The sequence below is a fragment of the Trachemys scripta genome, chromosome 10, assembly GCF_013100865.1.
Source record: "Trachemys scripta elegans isolate TJP31775 chromosome 10, CAS_Tse_1.0, whole genome shotgun sequence".
Classification (NCBI taxonomy): Eukaryota; Metazoa; Chordata; order Testudines; family Emydidae; genus Trachemys; species Trachemys scripta.
Window position 1 is genome coordinate 50389813 of NC_048307.1, and position 22539 is coordinate 50412351.

At 41.0% G+C, this 22539-nt stretch overlaps 1 protein-coding gene across 6 annotated transcripts in view; it reads right to left on the reverse strand.

Moving 5' to 3' along the window:
* TMEM266 (transmembrane protein 266) overlaps positions 1 to 22539 on the reverse strand; it is a 112645-nt gene that overhangs the window by 13921 nt on the left and 76185 nt on the right. For all 6 annotated transcript variants that reach the window (XM_034784181.1, XM_034784179.1, XM_034784180.1 and 3 more), the window contains 2 exons: positions 22385 to 22500; positions 11609 to 11795 (listed from right to left, as the gene is read on the reverse strand). In XM_034784181.1, the coding sequence (XP_034640072.1) occupies positions 11609 to 11795; positions 22385 to 22500 (303 nt within the window). The remainder of the gene's footprint in view (positions 1 to 11608; positions 11796 to 22384; positions 22501 to 22539) is intronic.

Sequence of the window (22539 nt, forward strand, 5' to 3'; positions counted from 1 at the left end):
AGAAGAGGGGCTTGCATTTAGGGGGCATTACAGGTGGGATTTTTCAAAAGTGCTCAGTGTTGATCTAATTCTGTGCCCATTGAAGACAACAGGAGTTTTACCACTGACTTCAGTGGGAGCAGATTTGGGCCAACATTGAGCACTTCAGAAAATTCCACCTTCCACGCACTAAACAAACTTATGCAGAGTGTCTACAAACTATGCCGACGGTACTTTAGAAATGCAAGTAATCTGATATTGTCCTTTTTATTTACAATTTACTTTTGGCACTTCAGAACTTTCTGATCTTAACCATCTGAATTCCCCTTTCCCCAAACTCTGGAACTGACCCCATTTCCAAACAAATGTTGCTGTCATCAATTAATTATTAAGTCACCTACAGCCAAACATCAACAGGGTCATGTCAATGCCCTCTCCTCTGTGCTGTACTATTCATCCTAATGGGTTTAAACAAGATGACCTGAGTGGAAATTCACAGTCCTTACCTTGGTGCCTCCACCAAGTCCTTCTTTCACTCTAGTGACATGGAACATTCCTGTCAATGGGACAAGGATGGGTGGCTGACAATCTCCAGGGGAGACTTCCTTCTGTTTTCTATGCAACAGCAGACTCTCACATTAGTGACAGCTGCAGGTTCACAAGGTTTTCCCTTCACACGGATATCCAGTCCCTGCAGAGACTGGCTGTGCGTGGAAAATTTGGGATGATCTGCTGCATCCATCCTGACAGAAATGTCAACGTTAGTAGCCACAGGAGACAAGATAATCAGTATGATTCACAATTAAAAATACACCTGAGAAATAGAAGGGTTGTTGGTTTGGGAAATCCTGAGACACACTGCCTCTTCCTTTATCAGTACATATTGCTGTAGCAGAAAAAACTCTAAAAATGACAGCACATGACTTTAAGGGTGACTTTGGCCCCAGTTTTCGCTGATAAATCAACTGTGTGTTGATTCAATCAATGTGTTATCGGAGTCTGCTCTAAATGAGGTCAAGATGGCCAGTGACATCTGTGAACAGAATATTTTAAGGATTTAAAAATCAAAAATATACTTTGATTCAGAAAACCAGTGTTTGCTGTGTCATGCCAACACCACCAGTCACTGATCTAAGTTCTGGGTTTTTCGTTAGGGCTGGGGTTTTCAAAAGTGCCCAAAGGTATATCTACACTTCAGACTCAAAAAACAGCAGTGTAGACATGGAGCCCAGGCTCTGAAACCTGGGGAGGGAACAGGGTCTTCATTGGGAATTTCTTCACTGCTATTTTTAGCCTTTCAGCCCAAGTCCCATGAGCCCAAATCAACATACCCAGGCTCTGACACTCGGCACCCCAGGTTTCTCTTTGCATTGTAGACATACCCCATGTGACTTAGGAGCACAAGTCCCACTGGATTTCAATTCTTAAAATGATTTTCAGTGGGACCTGCTGTGCTTCTAAGTCACTTCTGAAAATCTCACCCTCTGTTCCTTCTACACTGGACTCCAGGGCTACTCTTTGGCTGAAGTTCCCTTTTATTTCAGTTGGCTTTGTGGGTGCTCATTAGCTCTGTAAATAAGACCCTATGACTACAGAATCTTTGTTTTAACTTAAATTCCCTCATAGTATAACTTTACCTGTCTACTACACACTTGCAAAGCAGCCATAGACTTGAGGCAAGGAGGTTTAACTTTGTACAGATAGATAAATGTTCACTGGTTCTCGAAATGCAAAGTGTGTCTTCCTCTCTCTATTGTTAATACACATTTCAATAACTACATACTATATGCATGGAGGTTCTGTTTTAAGGACTGATTTGGATGACCCCTATCCACTCTTGTGAGAGGTCACTGCATGTGGATCCATGAAACACTGTGTGTTCTAAATCAGACACATACAGAAAAGCCAAATTCTCAGTCTTCCATGGACAGAGCGAGGTCTACCCAGGCATTTTAGTGTGTCAGTGCAGTGCAATCAAGATATTATTAGGTCTAACAGTCAGCTCAAAAGGTGTATATGTCTTTCCTGGCTTTTAAAAAAAACATTTAAGTAATTTCCTATTATCCCTTGCAAAGAAAGCTCCCATCAAGTAGCATGGATGGGGACAAACAAACATACAAGCACCAACGGGAACTGGCTATTTGAAAACCAGATTTGATTCATATAACTGAATTACCATTATCAGCAACACTTAGTGAAATCCATTTCCACTGTAATACTTTAACTTTTCTGCCTGCTTGAGAATAATCCTAATGGAGCCCCTGGAAAGCACTGGAATTTTTCAGATCCACTAAATGCCATTTTCTTTACTTGTTTTGATAAAGACGTACATAAATGTGGATATGAATGGGTACAGCAAGCGTTCGTTTTCACTAAACATGCTCATAAATTGCAGCAGTATTACCTTTTCCCCAAAGGTAAAACTTCATTGCCAACCTCATAAAAATGGAAATTTGTCTCAGAATATCTAAAATAACCCTTCTGCAATGCAAAGTAACAGAGTTGGGATTCTCTTCTCCTGGCCTAGGGCTGTGTATTAATTTAAAAACTATGTCAGTATTGTAGAATTTCAAAGACTGAAATGATATATGCAGAAAAATATGGAATTTCCACCAGGGACTGTAATTCACATATTATTGGACAGATTAAAGAATAATAAATTTTGGAAGGAAGTATTAATGACTATATGGGGCACTGTGAACTTGACATTCCTTGAAACATGGAACTTTGTATCTCAAGCTTTAAAAATGATTTGTGCTGGAGCAAATCTAAATAGAAAAGAAATAGATGTTATTCTGACCATGATCAGTTACATATTGTGTGAGTCAAGAACTTGACAAGAAAAACTTCCTTTGTAATCTAGAGATGAACAGTGAGAATAAGTTTTGCTATTGCATCACTGCTCTTTTTCTGGGAGGAAGAGAGGAGAGAGGATAACATCTAGAATATTTCTTTCACTATTACGCAAAGAATGTCCACGTGATTCCTAAAAATGACTTACCAGCACCACTTAGCATTTATATGTAGCAGTTTTCTTCCTCAACTCTTTAGAAACCAACCTGTTAATTCTCACAACATTCCTGTAAAATAGGTAAGTATTATTATCCGAATTTTACATTAGGAGAAAATGCGTTATTCACAGAGACTGGTAATGTCAGAGCTGAACTCTGGAATTCCTAGCTCCTTACCCTGGTGCTCATATTATTAGTATGCACTCATCTGTTGATATTCACCCTCCATTGTCATTGATAAGGGAATCCTATTGACTGTGTGTTAAGGTCAATTTTTTAGCCTCCATATTTGTCTGCTTTAGAGATCTAGTAAAAATCTTTCCAGCACATAAAGTCTACACTCAGGACAAGTTTAAGAGGAAATGTTTGCTGAATCTCTTGGCCAAACTGGCCCAGAAAGATATTCAACATTAGTACACTTTCCACACAGCTATTCCTACCCACAGTAGACTTCTCGGAAGTGGCGTACCTTGCAGAGACTAAAACATGCCAATTTGTTATTCACAGGCTTAGCATAAGAATTATTCTGCTATGGAGGCCGAACAAGGCTGTCACCTCACAGAGGTGACAAGCATGAGGCATGTTGACAGGGCCATTTTGGAACACTTTCATCGTATGATATGGACAGAGCACTTCACTCTCCTCAATGCCACCAGCAATTACTTCACTTTAGAAACAAAGGAAGGCAAGAAACAGTTGTGCAATAATAAAACCAGTTTGAAAATGTACACTGAAAGCAACCCGAGTTGCCAGTGCAGACAGAATTCTCCTGGTATATGTATGCACTGTATGTCTTTGAGGAAGTCTGTGTCTCTGAGGTGCTGTGTGTAACATGTGATGCAGGGTTACCTGACTTATTTTATTGAATGCTGCTGAAAATGGTTACACAAAATCCAGTGTAAATACCACAGTGCAAGCTAGAGCTGCCCCCGAGGAGCTTTAACTTATGCACTGTCCCATAAAACTCACATGCAGGGAAATGAGCAGAAGTCTGAATGCTTTTTTATTCTGTAACACCGCATGGTAAAGTAGTTGATACTGAATGTTTCCATTGTTCCTTATGAACAAGGGAAATAAGATTAGCTTTGGCAGGAATACCCCATTTTCCCATGCACTCAGTTCTTTAGCCAGCTAAAGCCCATTGGTTCGACAGAATTCAGGGCCCTCCAAACCTGGAAAGTTCTTGAGAGGTCCACAAAAATAGGTTTGTCAGAGTTGTGAATTATTCATGCCATTCCCTACCTCAGCTACTATAGGCATTCCCATGTATTCTTCATAGTTCCTAGATGCCATGATATGAACCACCCAAATATATTAGTCCGATCAGAAGTAGTTCTGACAAGATAGAGAATTTAATGAAGAGGGGCATAGTTGGGAGAAGATGTAGATAAAATGATTCCTAAGACTGGTTGAATCGCAGGGCAGTTTGCAACATACAATCCTTGGGCCAAAGTAGCACAATCATGTATAGAAAAAAACTGTGGGCTTTCTGCCGGACAAAGTAAGGGCTGTAGAAGGCCCTGCATTCAGCAGAATCAGTGCAGTTTTCGGGTGTGAGATGGGGCAAGAATGCAGAGTATGTGTTCATCATCTGCCCTAGTATGTAGGCAGGCTTACTGGTATGTGTGGGAAAAACAAGGGATCTGGGACTAACTGGATTTCCCTGCCCCTGGTAGATGGATAGAATGTCCCAGCTGCAGTAGCACTTTGGGCTATTGAAATGTCCTTTCTTTGTCCCAAGAAATTACATTCAGATTTTGCTGAGATCTATTCTATAGAAATTGCTATTGTACTGCTCAGGAAAATTTTGGCAGCATGCCAAAACAATAACTGACAAAGCAACAACACTAGCAGCACAGATTATACTGGGAATGCCTGAGAGATATTGGAGCAGTTGGGGGGAAGGGGAACAGGATTGGGCTGGGTTCTCTACAGACACACCTGGATGGGCACATGGTCCCAGTGGCCTACCCATCCTCTCTGGAATAACAGCCTTCTCCAGCTGCCAGCTAATACGTAATTTGTGCAGCAAAACTGAAGGTTCAGGATTCAAATCTTGTTGATGATGCATGATTGGAGGAGAGTTGTTACATTTGTGCATAACAGGATTTGGTTTAACCTCTTTCTTTTAAAAAAATAATGTAGAAAATTAAATCTATAAAAACGACATTAAAATAATGTTATTTAAGCTTGCAAAGTTTAGCACTTGAAAGGTAGTAAATGTCAGATTTACCGTTACGTGTGCAATCTTAATTTGGCCCCCTTGTGCATAAGCTTATGACACAGTTTTTAATTACATAATCACACACTATTTTTCCATAGGACCCCCGCTTCATTCAGTGCACTGGGCAACCTCAAAAATGGTGTTTCCAACTTTAGGTTACAAAGTCAAATACTTGAAATCTTATTTTAACATCGTTTTTTGTACACAATATAGGATTCATAATGAAAATCTTTCCTTTACATTTTCAGTTGATTCCCTTGACATCGGAGATTAACTGTAGATTTCCAACAAGACCTCTTAATTCTAACATAACAGTATGATATTCAGGAATAGAAAACGTAAAGTAGCAATCATTTTTTATTATTTGCTAAATGTATGTTTTTAAGGTTTCAGTAACAAGCATTAATATCTATAAGACACATTGCAATCTATTTGAAGTCACTATAATTTAAGCAATTGTATTTATACCATGCACAACTTTTTTCAGTTCCAAATGTAACCCTCAAGGAACATATGCATAAATTATAAAGTATCCTCCTGGGGAAACCTCTGAAATCGGACAAAAAGGAGGAAATGCATTTATGGGGCAGCATACGAACAATCCACTTTCTGTTTTTTCTAAATACAATTTGAAAGCTCAAATAGTTATTGATGTAGATACAGCAGCAAAATGAGGACAGATCCAGGCATGGAATTAAGTGGCAGTCCACAACTTTTTATTAAACTTTAACATAAGAGAGGGGTGCTACCTGCCCATCACCCATATTCTCCTATATCAGGCATTTAATTAGTTCCAGTGCAGGGGTTTTACAGGACTGATTACCATATAACCCATAATGTGGGGTAGACTCTCCTCAGCCTACCCTCAAGGACTCAGCATTCTCTGACTCCAGCACCCTTCCTCTCATGAGGGGGACAGCAGGTGCAGCAGGGTGGGAACCTCAGCCTGGAAGGGCTACAAGGTCTGACCCTATCACATGAGCCCAAGGCCCATCACCAAAATCCCAGCTCTCCTTTGTCTGGTAACCATTCATTTTATTCTCTTAACCGTACTGGAAAATGGCCGCAAGTTGCGACGCATAAACACCAACAGTTAGGTACTATGCTCATTCATACTTAACCCACTGTGGCTCGAAGGTGCTGTGAGGAAGGCAAAAAACTCCATGGTCCTCCACAACTGGCCCATGGGAGAAAAAAATCCTTCCTGACCTCATAAACAGGCAACAGTTAGACCCATAGCATCTGTCAGGCTGGGTTCCCGTTCCTAGTTCTGGTGGATAGGGTGGGCTGCTGGAACGGAGCTGAAAGAGGCTCCACGTGGTCCCTGTGCTGGGTTAAATCCTGGGAGCTGGGGAATGCTGGCCAATCAGCACCCCTCTCCGTTCCGCTGGCCAATGGGTGCCAGAGACTCCGAGGGGAAGGAGCTACCTAATGTTTCCCTCCCTTCGCTATCCCCATCAATTTCTCCCACCCACTGATTTGGGTGGGTGACATATGGATAAATTATTATAATAATTGCAAATTAGTAAAAAGAAAGAACAAAAACCAAAACGCCAAAATATTTAACTTGTTTCATTGTTACTAATTTAATATTTAGCAAAGAACAGAGAATTATTTGACAAGTTTTGGGAGCTCTTTTGGGCCTTTAAGTTAAAACCCTATGCATACTGAATTCTGTGTAATTTGACTGAAAGAAGGTTTCTAATTGAAATGGATTAGTATTGCAATTCTCCCTTCTAGAGTTAGTGACCATCCCACTAAAATTATCAGGCAAAATGCCAGAGGGGGTCTAAAAAGCACATGGAGAAAGAAGAAAAGAGATTTGAACTGGTATAAGCAATTGATGTTCATATATTCACAATAAAGTTAATAGATTTCAAGAAGGTAGACTATAGCAAACTCGGGAGCTGGTAGGAAAGATTCCATGGGAAGCAAATCTAAGGGGAAAAACAGTTCAAGAGAGTTGGCAGTTTTTCAAAGAAACATTATTAAGGGCACAAGAGCAAATGGTCTCACTGTGTAAGAAAGATTGGAAGTATGGTAAGAGACTACCCTGCTTAACCAGGAGATCTTCAATGATCTGAAACTCAAAAAAAAGTCCCACAAAAAGTGGAAACTAGGTCAAATTACAAAGGATGAATATAAACAAACAACACAAGTATGTAGGTACAAAATTAGAAAAGCCAATGCACAAAACGAGATTAAACTAGATAGAGATATAAAGGGTAAAAAGAAAACATTCTACAAATACATTAGAAGCAAGAGGAAGACCAAAGCCAGCGTAGGCCCATTACTCAATGAGGGAGGAAAACAATAACAGAAAATGTGGAAATGGCAGAAATGTTAAATGACATTTTTGTTTCAGTTTTCACCAAAATGTTTAGTAGCGATTGGACTTCTAACTTAATGAATGCCAGTGAAAATGAGGTAGGATCAGAGGCTAAAATAGACAAAGAACAAGTTAAAAATTACTTAGACAAATTAGATGACTTCAAGTCACCAGGGCCTGATGAAATACATCCCAGAATACTCAAGGAGCTGACAGATATCTGAGCCATTAGCGATTATCTTCAAAAAGTCATGGAAGATGGGAGAGATTCTAGAGGACTGGAAAAGGGCAAATATAGTGCCAATCTATGAAAAAGGGAATAAGGACAAGCTCGTGAATTACAGACTAGTCAGCTTAACTTCAGTACCTGGAAAGATAATGGAGCAAATAATTAAAAAATTAAACACACAGAAGATAATAAGGTGATAAGTAACAGTCAGCATGGATTTGTCAAGAACAAATCATGTCAGATAAACCCAATAGCTTTCTTTCATAGGGTAATAAGCCTTGTGGATGGAGGGGAGGAGGAAGCAGTAGATGTGGTATATGTTAACTTTAGTAAGGCTTTTGATACTGTCTTGCATAACCTTGTAATAAATGAACTAGGAAAATGCAACCTAGATGGAGCTACTATAAGGTGGGTGCATAACTGCTTGGAAACTATTCCCAGAGAGTAGTTATCAGTGGTTCACAGTCATGCTGGAAGGCATATCAAGTGAGGTTCCGCAGGGATCAGTTCGGGGTCAGGTTCTGTTCAATATCTTCATCAATGATCTAGATAATGGCATAGAGAGTACATTTATAAAGTTTGCGGACGATACCAAGCTGGAAGGGGTTGCAAGTGCTTTGGAGGACAGGATTAAAATTCAAAATGATCTGGACAAACTGGAGAAATGGTCTGAAGTAAATAGGCTGAAATTCAATAGGACAAATGCAAAGTACTCCACTTAGGAAGGAACAATCAGTTGCACACACACAAAATGGGAAATGACTGCCTAGGAAGGAGAACTGCGGAAAGGGATCTGGGGGTCATACTGGATCTCAAGCTAAATATGAGTCAACAGTGTAACATTGTTGCAAAAAAAGCAAACATCGTTCTGGGATGTATTAGCATGAGTGTTCTACTATACTCCGAACTGATTTACTTCAAATGGAGTATTGTGTTCAGTTCTGGGTGCCATATTTCGGGAAAGATGCGGATGAATTGGAGAGAATCCTGAGAAGAGCAACAAAAATGATTAAAGGTCTAAAAAACATGACCTACAACGGAAGATTGAAAAAATTGGGTTTGTTTAGTCTGGAGAAAAGAAGACAGAGAGGAGACATGATAACAGTTTTCAAATACATAAAAGGTTGTTACAAGGAGGAGAGAGAAAAACTGTCCTCTTTAACCTCTCAGGATAGGACAAGAAGCAATGGGCTTAAATTGCAGGAAGGCTGGTTTAGGCTGGACAGTAGGAAAAACTTCCTGTCAGGGTAGTTAAGCACTGGAATAAATTGGAATAAACCTACGGAGGTTGTTGCATCTCTGTCATTGGAGATTTTTAGGAGTAGGTTAGACAAACACCTGCTAGGGATGGTCTACATAATAGTTAGTCCTGCCTTGAGTGCAGGGGACTTGACTGGAAGACCTCTTGAGGTCCATTCCAGTCCTACAATTTATGATTCTATGATTCTATTCTCCCAAATCTTTTGAAATTTTGAAAAAAAAAATCCAGTACAAAAGTTTGTTTCATCAGCTTTAACATCATTATGTGGGTTATATCCTCATGTGGTAGAAATGTTATGGAACAGATGCTTCTATTAGGTCCAGATGGAGAGTAAAACCCTGCCCTATACTGTACCGATAAGTACCAGCTAGGTAAGATTCCAGTCCTGGAATGCTAGAAGGGGACCTCGGCTAATATATCTGCTAGTACTCCACAGTCCCGTTGACCTGTCTTCCTCTAAGCCAACAGAATAGGTCACAGGCCCACTGTACCACCAGTACTTCATATCCCATAGCTTTGCAGCTTAGACATGTAAAAGAAAAACAGAACTTTTCCCACAGCATATATTGCTCCAGTTCTTGCATCCTCAGTTTTCATAGCTGCTTTCATCCAAGCACAGCGTTGCACCCAAGTCACCTATAGCGTTTTGAGCTACCTTTTGACTATGAAGTCTATAATCACGAAGTGAGCTTCACTTCAAGTGTCTGGCCACTTGCACATCCCTACTGGGCAATAGGACGACATGTTGGATAAGCATGGCGACTGGTGTGTCCCAAAGATTAAAGTGCCTCACTGCCACCTTGTCAGCAAGACAGTCACAAAACAAGCATTGTGGTGACATGATAGTAACAGCAGTAGGCTTAGTCATGTCATGCACTGTATGAGCCGTTACTGCAATACATGAACTCCAATAAATGTTCTCCTAGTGACGAAGTCAACTAAATATATTCATCTCTTTATAGTCATACTCTTGCTTCATGAAAACCAACACTCTTTAGCAATATACTGACTTCCAAAAATTGGTACAGATCTCTTTTTATAACCAGGGCCATACAACAGTTGTAACAAACAATGGGATAAAAGAGCTAGAGATACCTTTAACACCTGATGCACGTCCAACAATCACAATGCCACATTCTAAGCCTTTGAATGTATGGTGAGAGTGCCATGTGAACAAGATCCTGTTTCCATAACAAGAACTGTGCATTGTGAACAGGGCCGGCTCCAGGCACCAGCTTAACAAGCAGGCGCTTGGGGCGGCCAGAGAGGGGCGGCACCTGCGGCAATTCGGGGGCGGCAGGTCCCTCACTCCCTCTATGAGCGAAGGACCTGCTGCTGAACTGCTGCCGCCGATCGCGGCTTTTTTTTTTTTTTTTGCTTGAGGCGGCAGAAATGTTGGAGCCGGCCCTGATTGTGAATTGTACATTCACAGCTCATGTCATGAAAAGGCACCTCACTTTTGGTGAACGTATTACTTATTCCATTTCAGCAAGTTGACACATGGCATTACGCTCCTTCATTAGCAATATACAGTACACGGTTATGGGTCATACTAATGTGAAGGTCAGAGTGCTAGTCTCCCAAATTCATGCTCACACCAGGAAAAAGGTAATATCTACAGCCTGTACAACAGCGAAGGCTAGATAGATCTCCTGATTTAGTTTAGGTGTGTAGCTATTCACCACTTCCCCACACTGAATACGTCTTTATTTTTACTGTTTGGTAACCCAGTGTTAATGTTCACAGAATATTATACAGCTCCCAGAATACTACAGAAGATGCAGGGTTTCTATGGATGCCTATGTTTAAAATTAGGTACCAAAGTGAGGGTGCATAATTCTGCATTTGTGTACTAAAATCAGACACATTCATATTAGGGGTGTGTGTACGTTTATATATGTCTGGTAATTTGGAGAAATAGGGTCTTCAACCTAGGTGACCATGTTTAAAAACTGGGCTCATTAGCACAATAGATCAAATAAATCCCTGATGTAATGGTGCTGACAACATCAGGGACAAACCTGGCCCAACATATTTAATTTGTTACTATAAAAATCCGTATAAAGAGTGTTTCACTGTAAATATTACTATTTGACTATTAATAAAAATACTTTGAGACCAGGTTGCTCCACAGACAGACAAGCAGATGTGAGATGCGACATCAGTTCAAAACTGCCCTGTGCCTGCTTCAAATCACAGAAATGTGGGTGGCCCCAAGGCTGATAATGTTTTCCAATGTTCCTCCTGATTTCCATGCTTTTATCACTGAGCGAAAAATTCTTTGCCAATTCTGACTTGGCTGCTGCACTTTAGTGCTTGTCGGATATAAGCATCAGAACCATGAAGGAGAGCATCATAGTCATCTTCTTCCAGGGTCAGTTTATTGGCTCTGGCTGGAATTTGTTCACAAATAGAACATCTGCCACTTTGAAACAGACCTGGCTTCCTTGCAAATGGGGAAGTGCAGTCTCCAGGGAATGTAATCAATTCACTTGTAAAATGAGAATAATCAGTGAATTCAACAATTCCATGTAAGGGAACAGCAGAAGCAATTGGCATTATACATAGCACTCACCTCGTGGTGGTCGTAACTCGGTGATATTCTCAGTGGCCTCATCATCTGAGTCTCCAGTTGCCACTACCTTATATCTATTGCTGCTCTGTTTACTCAGCATGTGGGGTACTTGCAGCGCAGCCTCCCTCTCAGCAGCTAGGTCCAGATCTTGCTGAGCTAGGTGGGCTCTCAACTGCCTAATTTCAAACTATGGGAAAAACAACATAAAATGATGTGACACAAGTAAACCCTACCTGGAAATCATTATTCCCCAGAAAAGTAGGGGAATAGAACCAAGCTGTTGTTTGGTTGCTTGGATGTTGATGGTCTTCTAAGAAAGGTGGGGGGAAATTATATTAATTCGGTTTGGAGATACACTTTGGGGCAGTTTCTTAAGAGAAGAAATTGTCTAATAAGTGTGACCTCCAATACAGGTTTCACTGTATAATCATTTCAACCATCATTCAGGGTGATTCCTGTTATTGACACACAATTCTAATATCTGGACTTTACACTGATGAATTCCATGGAGGAGATTCTCCCCTCTACACCCAAGGACCTCCTCCCTCAAATAACTGAACCACAGCAGTTCTGCTGCAGGCAAGGCCCTCTAGAACTGCAGGGAAGGGGGCAGGATTTGACCCATTATTGCTATTATTTTTGAATACGTTACATCCTATGCTGGGCGGCACTGTATACAATAAAAGTGACAATGACCGAAAGGCAGAGAGCTAGGGAGTAGCAATCTCAATGACAGATCCAGTATATTTCCCTGTGTTTGACAGACACATGCCTCCTGTGATGCAAGAAAGAAATCTCCCTCCTGGCAGGGACAGAAAGGGTCCTCTGAATCCTCATTTGGGGGCTGAGGATTTCTTCACTCCTTCTTCTGCATTACAACCCCTACACCTAAGCCACCACAATTCTGAGGAAGGAATGCATTGGGTTGCAACTCTTTCAAAACATGGAGACGTATGGTGGTGACCAATATAATTCTAATTACACACAGTGAGAGGGAAAAGGAAATTAGTGAAGTGATAGGTTAATGCATTTCACATTTCCAGCATTGTGCCTCTTAACTAAAAGATCTGAAAAGACTTTGCATGGCCGAAAGGATAGTCTTACAGTGGGCACACTGCAATGCACCTGTCACTACACTTTTATAACTGAAGGGAAATTAGTAACTTAGCTCTTAAAAACTTGCGTGTAATGGCACGTTAGCTAATTGAATTTGGTTCTGGCTTTCCTCTCCGAGATGCTGACTCAAATCCATCTTGCTGTCAGATTATACATGTGGTAGTCCTAGTTCATTCCATGTAAGGCAGGACTCAGTTCATTCTATAGTGTACATTCCACTGAGTCCTCTGTTGAAAAGCCATGATTCAGCATGATTGTCAGGCTATCAAAGCAATGGTCTCTATTAATTTAGTATGAACACTGGATTAGTGGTCAGCTATAGAGAGAAGTGGCTCTTCCAGGTTGAGATTCATGTATTACTGGAGTGGGAAATGGACAACAGCTTCCATATACTAAAAAAAGATACCAGATTGGCAGCCCTGGAGACTGAAGTCTTCTACTCACAGTATGGGGAGGGGCACTTGGCCTGTAAGACACACATGTAAGGAGTGAGAGTGTAATTTAGTCTCTATCCCTTGTCAGTCCTTGAGCTCTCCACTGAAACTTCCAACAAGCATATTGACAGTAGTGTTTTTGTGGCTACCTATTAACTTAAGGCCATGTCTACACTAGCACTTATGTCAGCAAAACTTTTGTCACTCAGGGGTGTGAAAAAACACACCCGTGAGTGACATTAGTTTTGCTGGCACAAGCGCTTGTGTGCATAGTGCTATGCTGGCGGGAGATATTTTCCCACCAACATAGCTATCGCTGCTCATTGAGCTGGTTTTATGGTGTCGATGGGAGCGCTCTCGCCCGTTGGCATACAGCAGCCGCACGAGCAATCTTACAGTGGCACAGCTGCTTCGGTACAGCTTGTAAGTGTAGACATGGTCGAAAAAAGAACAGGACAGGGACCACCAACTCCTTTCACAATAGCTTCCTACTTCAAAAGCCAGATGGTGATAATGACTTTTCATAAATGCCAGTTTGGGCCAGATACGAACCAGCAATTTATAGATAGATTTATAGAAAGATTTTACATTTCATTACCAATCCCCTGACCTCTGTTTTCCAGCTTAGATACTACAATGAGCAGGTGGATAACAGAGAATTTCAACTTTCAATACTGAATCTTTAGAAGAACATGAACTAAAATAATAAAATAAAATCTCGTAAAATTTCATCTTTAAAATAAACACACAAATCATAGGCAAGAAACAGATTATGAGGAACATTTGGCATTGCTGTTCTTTTTCTTTTAATCTTGTTCATGATTGACTGGAAAACAAAAGCCAACTTTAATTTGAGTTCTTTCAGAAAGCAAACAGATTAAACTATGTACAATAAGTAAACAACATGGGGAAACTGAGGCACAGAAACTGACCCAAGGTCACACAACAAATCTGTGGCAGAAATGTAAACAGAAACCAGATCTCCAGACTCCCACTTCTGTGCTCTAATCACTAGACAATTCCACTTCCTCAAAGCAAATCTTTATAACCTAAATTGGAAAAATTCATATCTTAGCTGAAGATAAATATTCTGACTGGTGAGTGAAACTGGAGTCACAAAGATAGTAAAGTAAAATAATAGAAGTGGCTTTACTGCCATCTTATGGCCAAAGGACAAAACCACACACCACATTGCCAGCCCTGCTAAAGTGTGCACCTATGTATTTCTGCAAAGCATCTAGTTTTATCTGCCTTAGAAATCTGTACTTGATGTCTCAGGTAGTGTGGAAAGTTTCCCTCCCCTGTTTTTGAGGCATGAGAAGCATACACAAGCCTTATACACTTCCCCAACAATATGTGAATCCCTTTTTATTGGTCTTTGCAAATATGATCTGGTTGTTTGGCCTGTTTTCACTCTTACCTCTATGCTGGTTCAGCTGGGCTAAAGACGAACATGGAGGATCAGAGTGGCTGTTAAAGGAATGCACTTAGAGGACCAGATTCTTAGCTAGTGTAAATCAGCATAGTTCTATTTACTTCAATGGAATGCATGTGTGTTGAGCAACAGGACACAGAAATGTAGAAGTTAATAGCAGAAATACTGATGAATCTCACACTTACTGAAACCCACCCAGCTATAAAGAGTTGAGGTAGGCTCACCCTTCCCTCCCCCCCGCATTTGGAACTGTCAGCATCTAACTTCCCATTCATCACTGCCATGAAACTTGTGCAGTCATTTACATCAGTGGAAAGTGGGCATAAAATGCTACCATTTGTCTGCTACAGCTTTTCTACCACCAGGGCAGAAGAGTGAGTGTGTTGTATTAATGATCTTTATGACACTCCCACTTTATCCATTATTTATGTAAGGTAATCTATACAGTTTGGCCAACTGAGATGCAAACCCTTAAACTGATTACTGACAACCGTAAATAAGATACATGAAATTCTGTTAAAAATGTTTACAAAACAAAAAAAATCTATTAATTTAAGTTAGCATGTTTGAAAAGAAGGGAGGGGGAAAATCACCATTTAGTGATATTATAAACTAATACTGCTATGAAAAACAAATGGATATTTATTAAAATATTTAGGGAAAAATAAAGGATGAGACATGACATCTTCTAATCATTTTAGCTCACAAATGGGATCTACCCAAAAGATCATTTTAAAATTAGTTACATCCAATTATTCATCTAGAGAGATTACATAACTTAATTTTTTGTTGTGTTGTATACTTAAGAGAAGACATTTAAGATGCTGGAATACTGCTATAAGATTTATTAAAATAGGTTTATCTAGTATAAACAAGCCAATAAAAATAAAGGTTATGACTAGTAGTGAGATGGTTCCTATCTATCTTCCTTATTTTATCTTAATTTTGAGTGACTGACTATTAAGGGGTTTCTCCCTTCCTTTGTTTTCAAAGAAAGTTCTCAAACTATCAGGCATGAAGGCGGGTGATGACTATCTTCCAGGACACTCCAAAAATTTCCATCAGATTTGTAAGTAATTATCTTTTTTGCTTCTCCCCTCTAAACCTTTGCCTTGATGGGATAAGTATTCTAGTATCACAATTTCCCATACTTTTTGATACCACTCAATAGATTTAGAGGGCAGTCACTCCTCTTCCACCACTTTACTGTACTAATTGTAACAACAACTGGTAGTGATCAATTCTTTATGGCTTTTATAAGATACAGAGTTTTCAAGACAAGTTAATATAAATACTAAGGGGTTATCTGACAGTTGACACCCTGTTATCTCCCTTATGGAGTCTCCAACAGCTTTCCAAAATGTCTTAATTTTTGGGCTTGCTTTAACTAGGTATGTTGTAAAACCAGCTTATTGTTTTAACTAGTTATATTGTGGTAGAATCCAAAGGCCGCAATCAAGAACAGGCTCCTATTGTCCTAAGTGCTGGGGTGGGGTAGGGGAATCCCACACTAGAAAACATGGTTCCCGCTCCAAACAACTTATCATCTAAGAAAAACTTTTATCTAAAAGGAACCAGGGTTCCAGTAACTTCAGAAAGGAACCATGTTTCCAGTAACTTCAGAAAATACAATTCGTTCTAGACCTGGTAGAATCTATCTTGTTGTCCCACTGTCTGAGAGTCAAAACTTGCAGGACTTTTTTCAGCTGTACCTCTGGAACTTTCATAGGACTTGGGTCATATGCCTCTTTTGAAACAGGTAAAAGGGAGACTGGCCAAACTTAAACTCACTCAATGTGGATAATCTGTTATGTCTCCACTATTATTTAAAATATGATTTGCTATAGTAAGGATGGGTTTCATATTTATATGTGCTGAGGTGTGTAAAATCAATGTCTTGTGCATGACTGAAGCGTTAGTGCTCTCATTATTGAGGAAAAGGGGTTTGAAGCCATTTTCTGTGAGATTAGGCAACTCCTTTCTTCTGTTATGAACTCTTTTTCTGGTGTGATACTGGGCATAGTATTTCTTACCATTTCAGCCTATAGTAACTGAACAATTATGTCATTGGCTGAGCGGATTCTAAGCCAGAACATTAAATGTCTCAAGATTCTTAATATTTTTTAAGCCTGTGATTTGGTTGATAGTTACACTGATTTAAGAGAAATTGCTTTCAAATTCTGATTGGCCTTTGAAACTATCCAATCATTCTGAAGGATTTAACAAAGGGAGTCATAACTAGATTGCACATTTTGGAGGTAAAGCGCGTTACTACATTGTTGGGAGAATTAAACTAACTTGCCTTTTGCAAAATTAGTTGTACATGCTGCTATAACACAATTAGTGATGCTTTGGCTGCAAACAAAAGAGTAAGAATTAGAGTGCATTACAATGCATATCCCCACTTAATGCAAAGCACTAGGTAATTATTTATAAACAGACAAAATGACAGAGACCAATATGGAACTCTAGGGAACATCTGCCATTATCTGACTGGATTTATAAAGAGTGCCATCCATCCAGTCTATTGTTGTATAACACTCATATAAGAATAAAGAAGGGACAGAATTAGCAGTGAATCATATGGTACTTCTCTTTAATAGTCCAGCAACGGAGTATGATTGACAGAGCCTTGGAGAGATCAATGAACACTTTAGCCAGAAGCTAGCTCGAGTCTAATGCACTAGCATTAATTTTGCTCAATTCTATTAGTGCTGTCTGTACAGAATGCCCTGCCCTAAAACTCATCTGCCACTGGGATACAATCCAATGTTTATTTCCATTAGTTTAGCCATTGTTGGTAACAATAAAAATCAGGAAACAGTTGCAAACTAATGATTTATGGTCAGAATGAAACACAGGATGACCTTGGCTGCCTGCCATTCACTAGGAAAATGACTGGTAGTTAGAAATAAATTAAAGTTATTGCAAAAGGATAACATAAGTTATTTCTCTGATAGGTAATTTTACCAGCTAAATAGCCATGCCATTAAACTAGCAGCTGTTTTACAAATTACTAAGTTAAAAAAAAATCTTAGCTTCCATAGTTATGGTTTTAATAATGATGAAAAACCCAGTGCTACATGGTTTGACAGAAAAGCAGCTCTTGTGATATGACTGTATTTGCAGTCTTAGTTGGATAATAAGCTGAAGCATTCTTAAGCAGGAAGTTATGCAAGAAAGTTCATAAACTGATGACCTATGACCTGAACTGGTAGTGGGATGGAAATTCCCTCACAGTTGACACCAAAGATACAGCTACACCTTTCTTGATTGGAATTTACACATTAATGAAAGCTTTGGATTCATTTTTTATTTTAAGGCAGTCTAATAAAACTGTTTCACCTGAAACTTAGTGTCTTTGTTATAATATTTACTACAAAATTACAATGGGCATAGATTAACCCAGTCCATTTTATAAATACTTATTATTGTGAGTTCTAATGCAGTTATGTCATGTCAGTATTTTTAATACTTTCTACCTCGACTGCCTTCTCTTTTAATTGTAGCTTTTCTAACATGTGTGGAATGAATAAAATACCAGAAATTCAAACAATTTCAGTGGGACACTGTAAAAGTCAAAATAGTAGTGCATGGTACTTTAATTCATAAAATATATTCTGACTTTCAAATGTATGACCAGCCAAAATTCAACATCTGGAAAGAGTTTTTTATATTTGCAAATGTATGTCTCTTACGTCATTCCAGAATGGATATGTATTTTATAGATGTGATACCTGATCATCTGCCAATCTCCCTTTCCCCTTTAAACTTCCGCCCATAAAAATAAATGTAATTAAAAAAGCAAGTCAATATTCAGATGTATATTTTCTGTTTGTTAATTTTTTAAAAACAGACTTCACTGCTACATCTGCTCTATGATCTATTCTATAACACATTTACAAAAGATAAATTGCACACACAACTTACTATGTTATGTGCAATGTGGTAGAATGTGATCTGTCCATTTTACTTTCTTTAAAACAGAATATGTCATATCTATAAAATCACTGTCTCTCTCCACTTCCCCCACTTCCTTCCTCTCACCCCAGAGGTTTGCTGTCCCAGTCTCCTTTCTACCTTGACTTTCAGTCTTACGGTATGTCTACACTACGAAATTAGGTCGATTTTATAGAATTTGATTTTTAGAAATCGATTTTATATAGTCGATTGTGTATGTCCACACTAAGCGCATTAATTCGGTGGAGTGCGTCCTCACTACCGTGGCTAGCATCGATTTACAGAGCGGTGCACTGTGGGTAGCTACCCCACAGTTCCCACAGTCTCCGCCGCCCATTGGAATTCTGGGTTAAGCTCCCAATGCCTGATGGGGCAAAAACATTGTCGCAGGTGGTTTTGGGTACATGTCGTCAGTCACCCCTCCCTCCGTGAAAGCAATGGCAAACAATCGTTTTGCACCTTTTTTCCTGGGTTATCCATGCAAACGCCATACCACGGCAAGCATGGAGCCCACTCAGCTCAACATCACTGTTGCTGTTGTGGGCAAGTCTACTGTGGGGGCTGCTGTGATCCAAGTAGCCAATGCAATCACTTATGTTCTGTTAACAAGGGTAGTGACTCTGGAAAATGTGCGGGCCTTTTTAGATTTTAGGTGCATCATATTCCTCTCCTTTGTTGCTGGTGAAGTCTTGCAGCTGTACATTCCAGTCTGGGCGGCGCTGTAACACTCCATAGCACTTCTGTGGTTGACACATGTAACAGTTCCAGGGCTCTTGCTCTTTTGCCTTGGCCGAGGTACCTTGCCCTACACAGACCTCCAAGCATTTGACACAGAAGCACCTGCAGCAGCTGGCATTGCTACACAGCAGCAGCTCCTTGCCTTTGCAGCAGACGGTGCAGTAGGACTGGTAACCATCCTCGTCGGACATGTAGCTTGGCTGGGGGTTCTGGGAACGTCTTCCCTGCCCGGCTCCTAGCAACCTCCAGGGCATGGTGTACGGCTCCACCGCTTCTGCTGCAACTCTGCTCTCCTGCTCCCCAGCGACGAGCTCAGGGTATCCGTTCTGGTCCTCCTGGGCGCTGCTGGCAGCAGACGGTGCAGTGGAACTGCTAATCATCCTCGTCCACCGCTTCCGCTACAACTCTGCTCTCCTGCTCGGGGATCAGTTCATGAAGCCTGGACAGTAGTAAGGAGCAGTTCAACTATAGGCTGAGCAAGTGCAGAATGGTGGTAGAATATGCCTTTGGATGTTTAAAAGCTCACTGGTGCTGTTGGTCAGACCTCAGCGCAACCAACGTTCCCATTGTTATTGCTGCTTGCTGTGTGCTCCATAATATCTGTGAGAGTAAGGGGGAGACGTTTATGGCAGGGTGGGAGGTTGAGGCAAATCGCCTGGCGTCCGATTTTGAGCAGCCAGACACCAGGGCGATTAGAAGAGCATAGCAAGGTGCGCTGCGCATCAGCGAGACTTTGAAAACCAGTTTCATGACTGGCCAGGTTTCGGTGTGACAGTTGTGTGTGTTTCTCCTTGATGCAAACCCACCCCCTTTGTTGATTTTAATTTCCTGTAAGCCAACCACCCTCCCCCTTTTGAAATAAAGTAACTATTGTTTTGAAATCATGCATTCTTTCTTAAAAAAAAAAAAGATAACAGACAAGGTAACCCGGGTGGGGTAAGGGAGGAGGGAAGGACAAGGCCACATTGCTTATTGTAGCCACACTAAAAATCAAACTGTTTGAATGACAGCCTTCTGTTGCTTGGGCCATCTTCTGGAGTGGAGTGGCTGGGTGCCCGGAGCCTCCCCCACTACGTTCTTGGGTATGTGGGTGAGGAGGCTATGGAACATGGGGAGGAGGGGAGGCGGTTATACAGTGGATGCAGCGGGGGTCTGTGCTCTTGCTGGCTTTCCTGCAGCTCCAATGGACGAGACGCTTCATCATGTCCGTTTGCTTCCCCAACAGACGCTTCATCATGGCCATTTGCTCCTCCATTAGCCTCAGCATTGCGTCCTGCCTCCGCTCTTCGTGCTCACTTAATTCTTTCCTGGCCTCTGCCACTGAATATCTTCATGCATTAAGCTGTGCTCTATCAGTGCGGGAGGACTGCATGAGCTCGGAAAACATGTCATTGCGAGTGCATTTTTTTCGCCTTCTAATCTGCAATAACCTCAGGGATGGAGATGATAGGGGGAGCATAGAAACATTCTATGATTCTGGGGAGACTGCATGGAACAGTACTCAGGTTTTAGTCCGCCTGTTTCTCTCTTGTCCAGATTCTTTAGACTAAACCTGAGCTCCTAACTCATGCGAAAATTCACTGAGAGTTTTGCCTGAATAAGCAGCTCAGAACTGACCCTTACACACAGACACACAGATCTATGGGGCAAATCCTCAGCTGGATCTAAGGAAATTACTCTGGCTACGGATCTGCCCCATATTTTTAATCTCTCACTATCTATATATGATGCTTTGAAACTTAAGAATACTGCTTTTTCCTCTTTGCATGTGTCTTTTCCAGATGTTACCATCGTAGGGGAACCTCTTTTTATTGGAACTTTCCTGTCCAAAATCCACATCGTTAGCTCAAAAATACAAACACAAACTTTCAAGACAGCAAGCTCCAAGAAGAGGTCTGCATTTCAAAAGTTAAAAATGTTAATAATGGTGTAAAAGCAGGTGTTCGGAAGCTGGACAGAATTTTAGATGTTAAAGAACATTAAGATATGTTTTCTCAATGACATACTACATACAGTGTCAATGTGACTATTATAATGCTGACAGTTTATTCTCCACTCGCTTATGAAGCTGTCAGTTTATGAAGGGAGGATGCAGTTCTTGTGTCAATGTCTTGTGTTGCAGCAAATTAGTGCATTTACCTCATAATATACAGCTGAGACATTTGTTTGGCAGGAATACAAGATATGAAAACAAAGGAGATTAGTATGCTGTCATTTTTCTTTAGTATATATTTTTTACTGTAGCCGATGCCACCTCGAAGCTAGGAGAGACCCTATTCTGTTTCCATGGATTTACTCCATCGAGCAATGCAACATTTCTTTTTGTTGGATATACGGGTATACTAACCATTACAGCACAGGCTACGGATGCTAGGTTTTGACAGTATTTAACCATACATGCAAGGGAGCATTTGTAGGGCTTTGTTCTAGTTTTCTGATACTTTGCCATCCCTCTAGGTTGTATGTCTTCCTTTGTCTTGTGCTTGGGTGGTGCCCTTCCAGTCTCTTGCTTCAGCCTGGCTTGGACTGAGTGCCAGAAATGAGCCTATCATCTCTCGACAACTGACCCTGTGTTTTCTGCACAACTAAAACTCCCAGTGAATGGGAGATTTCCCTGAGTAAGGATGACAGGCTTCCTTCTGAAATGCTTTCTCCTGGGCACCATCAAGCCAAATATATCCCAGAATTTAGCTTTTGTGAAAATAAAGCTTTCACCAAACCTCAGATCAAAAGCAGGGCCGGCTCCAGGCACCAGCCCACCAAGCATGTGCTTGGGGCGGCACCTGGAGAGGGGCAGCACGGTGCAGCGCGGCACTCCGGCCCGAGAGCGGGGCCGCGACTCGGCTCGCCGCCCTCCCTGCGGCGCTCCAGCCGCCGGGATGAGCGGAGCCGCGGCGGGCTTGCTGCCCTCCCCTGCTGCACTCCCTGCAGGGGGCAGCGGGGGGGCGGGGGAGGGGCGGGAGGCTTTTTTGCCTGGGGCGGCAAAAAAGCCAGAGCCGGCCCTGATCAAAAGAAACATTTCCATGAACTAAAATTCATTGTTCCCATTCCAGTGAAGACAACATGTAAATAAAAATATAATGGAATTTTTACCCCTTGTTCTTGGCAGATCTGGGTTAGCCTTTCCAGCTGCTCATCTTGAATGACCTTTGCCTTCTCATATTGGTGAATCACCATCTCCATCTCCACTTTCACTGGCAGCACATATGCTGGAAAAAACAGACAAGTGCTTGAAGAAATTCAGCAGC